At 33.7% G+C, this 3,574-nt stretch overlaps 1 protein-coding gene across 1 annotated transcript; it reads right to left on the bottom strand.

Annotated features, from left to right (window-relative positions):
* Nucleotides 1–291: 291 nt before the first annotated feature.
* On the bottom strand, nt 292–3,170 carry LOC122138076 (macrophage mannose receptor 1-like). Its single transcript, XM_042728880.1, has 3 exons — nt 2,653–3,170; nt 1,165–1,607; nt 292–435 (listed from the first exon to the last, which is right to left on the bottom strand). Exons 1-3 carry the CDS (start codon nt 2,915–2,917, stop codon nt 292–294), a joined length of 852 nt encoding a protein of 283 aa, XP_042584814.1. The 5' UTR covers nt 2,918–3,170.
* Between the last annotated feature and the right edge of the window lie 404 nt (nt 3,171–3,574).

Here is a 3,574-nt window from a genome sequence, read left to right on the forward strand (position 1 = left end):
CGATTGCACAGCATATCAAACATAGATTAAATAAAAATTGCTGTACTTAATAGACGTAAGCTACATTTTTGCCTGATATCTTGAAAGATTTATTTGTAAACAAATACCAAACTGAAATAAATAATGTGTAATATATGTATATTCCATCATTATTTTATAATTTACTATGCATTGACTGTATTAATTACATGTGATGGTGTTGAACATCTTTAATTAATTATGGATGACTTTTCCTTAAAGATTCGTTAATATTTGGACAAGTTATCGCTTGTATATTGCGAGTCTAGCGTTTCATTGGATGTAACTCCTCACATGGCGTCTCTTGTGTGTGTTTTCTTGTGTTTTCTGCTGCTGGAAGATCTTCCCGTCAGGCTGGATGCTCCATTTTATGCTGGATCTGAATTTCATGTCTTGATCCGAGAGGATCTCCTTAATCTAAAAACCAGATTACATCATTCATGAGTGAACCAGATCAATCAATCTACCGCTGTTTAATTGTCAGTAAACTAAAACAATACAAAAAAAAATAAAAAATAATAAAACTTTTTTTGTCAATAAAAATAAAATAAACCCTATTTAAATAAAATAAATAAATAAATTATTACTTAGAATAAAATAAAATAATATAATAAAAAATAAAATAAAATAAATCTTACTTTTTAAATTCATTTAATCTAACTTTAGTTCTGTTGTTTTTCAGTACAACTAAAATAACATTATTAGATAAACAAATATTCAAATGACGGAAGATAAGAAGCAAATAGTTTTTATTTATTTATTAATTTTTGCTTAAAACAAGGAAAAATATATTTCTGTGGAAAGCGAGATTCCATTTAAAGGAAAGCTAGCTGATTTTTATGAACCCATTGGCAGATTTATTTTATTAGATTTTTTTTTTTTCTAGTTTTATACAAAAAGAAAAATAAATAATAATAATCACATTTTCATATTTCATTTTTTTTTTGCTTTCTCAGGTAAATGGACGTTGATTTAAGGATGTTTAAAAACATGCAAACATACAAGTGACACAAACGCACAAACAACAAAATTAACTAAAATTAAAATAGAAACTGAAAATATGAAAATAGTCTAAAATTACTATTCTGCATATTAAACTATAATGGCATATTAATGATATTAAAATAGCATGCAGGATCATCTCACCTTCTTCTCTATCGCCTCCATCACTGCAGATTCGTCCAGATCTCCGTCTGATTTGACTGTGAATCTCACACGCTGTATTTTCCTGTGTTCACGGCAGTAGAAAGGCAGTGGAGTCGAGCAGGAGTCATCAGCCATCAGTCCTTCAGTACTGGCTTTCACACAATCCTCGTTTCCATTCACGTTATCAGGCTGCCCAGACTCCCATTTCACAGAGGACAACGATACACTGCTATTATCTGACCACAGCCATAGGTTCTTGTGCAGACCGATCCAGGCATCGCTGAGGCCCACGTCAGAAAGTATGTTTGCGAGGAATGTGTTCTCTGTGTCGTCTGTAATGGTGGCCAGGTCTACGTAGTGTGTTCTGCAGTAAATTTGAGCATCAATCCAGTTCATGACTATGTCAATGTATATAAACTTGTTCTGAAGTGTGTCCTGTGTGTCTGTAAGGAGTAGATTGGACAGAGAAACATTCTTGAAAAAGTGCCATACAAAATTAACTGTAAGTGTATAAGTTTGTTCATAGAAAATATGGACAAACTTATCTTCAAAAAATAGCTTGGAAAAGTGATTTTATAAAGGCAGCGCTCTTTGCTCACTTTTTGAATGCAACATACATTTGTCATGCTGCTATCTGCACATTTCATAGTTTCAGAATCGACAGCGTTATTTAAATGATGGATTGAATCCAGAACTGTGATGATTGACACTGATGAACATAGCATAATAAAGAAAATATAGTTCTGTGATTTAAGTCTGGAGTGTAAATGCAAAGCAGTAGATCTGTGTGTGTGTTACTGTGTATTGGATAATTGCACTGTTTATATAATAATATTAATTCAATAATACAGTTTTAATTGTATCAGATCAGTATGGAGCACTGAGAAGTGATGTTTATGTTGTTTATATGTTTTTGCTGAAAACACACAACACATTTGTTACTGCAGAGTTTCATGCAGTGTCTTTAATAAAACTGTTTTTAATCCAGTTATCTTTTGAGGCTGCTTATTTGTCACCTATGATATTGATCGCATCCTGCTATAAGGATTTTTTTCTGAAAAACATGACTTAAGAAAGTGTTGAGATCAGGTTTCACTGCAAAAATGTATTAACTTCCTCAGTATTTTGTCTTGTTTTCCAGCACAAATGTCTAATCATCCTTGCATCAAGATACATTATTGGAGATCCAAAAAGATTTAAGATAAGAGCTTTATCAATATCTTCATCAAATTTAAGTGGATATTTGCCTAAAATAAAAAACAGGGACTTATATCTTAAGTTATCTGAAGTCATGTTGTTTCTCAAGTAAATGTGTCTTGATTTAAGAATGTTTAGATAGTTGTACTGGAAAACAAGACAGAAATACTGAGTATTTTTTTTTTTTTGTAGTGTGTATAAATGTGAGTATGAATTTAATGAATTGTATGTTTGTTTGTTTGTTTATTAACTCCAATTAAAGAGATCTATGAGTACTCTATAATTTCTTACCAGTTTGGCAAAAGAAGCCGTATTGGTCAGTACAGTCTCTGTCACCCCATTCTCCACTGGTTTGTACCACACAGGCCTCATCTGCGTCGGGCATGTCCGGATCTCCAGGAAGCCACATCTCATAGCTGATCGGCGTGTTTTGATATGACCAACGCCAAATGACTCTGTAGAAACCGATCCAGGCCACAGACTGAAAGTTCACAGTGTTTGCTGCCTCCTTTAGTTTGGCTCTGTCTTCATCGTTCTGAACCGTCGCCAGATCCATGTATTTCTCTCTGCAGTAGGATTGCGCTTCTGTCCATGTCTTTGGATCTTCGATCAGGACGATTCGATACAGGTCACATGAAGCCTTGGACAGGATTCCTGCTGCAGGAAAATCAACAGTGTTAAGCTGCTCTAAACCTCTGATCTGACTTCAGTTTCTTTCACTTAAACTCACCGAGAAAAACAACGAGTTGAATCTTGTTCTGTATCATCTTGTCTTCACAGGTTTGTTCACTGAAAGAAAGAAATGACAAGAATATGACATGCTGGTTAGGTTTCTGATATTGCAAAGGAAATAATTTTCTTTATAATCAAGGGGATTTGTTGGAAATGAAGAAGCAGACATGGCTGCAAAACATGTTCTTGCAGAAAGAATCAGTGAATGCAAAAACCACCCTTTGACATAAACCCCTTAATCAGCATGTAAATTATGATGGCAATGTGTTTTTCATTAGTTTACTCATCAAATTAACCAATTTCAACTTATTTAGGCATAACATAAAAATCCAACAAACCCCAATTTACCTGCTCTGGAGCGACTGAAGCTTGATCTCCTCAACAGTAAATCAAGTGTCTTCTCTCAACAGACTTGTCTTTTACTATCTACTCAACTCTTTATGCAAAATCTTTTGTCAGTACTGTACGTAAGACGTTGAGA

Source organism: Cyprinus carpio, chromosome B7, assembly GCF_018340385.1.
Source record: "Cyprinus carpio isolate SPL01 chromosome B7, ASM1834038v1, whole genome shotgun sequence".
NCBI lineage: Eukaryota > Metazoa > Chordata > Actinopteri > Cypriniformes > Cyprinidae > Cyprinus > Cyprinus carpio.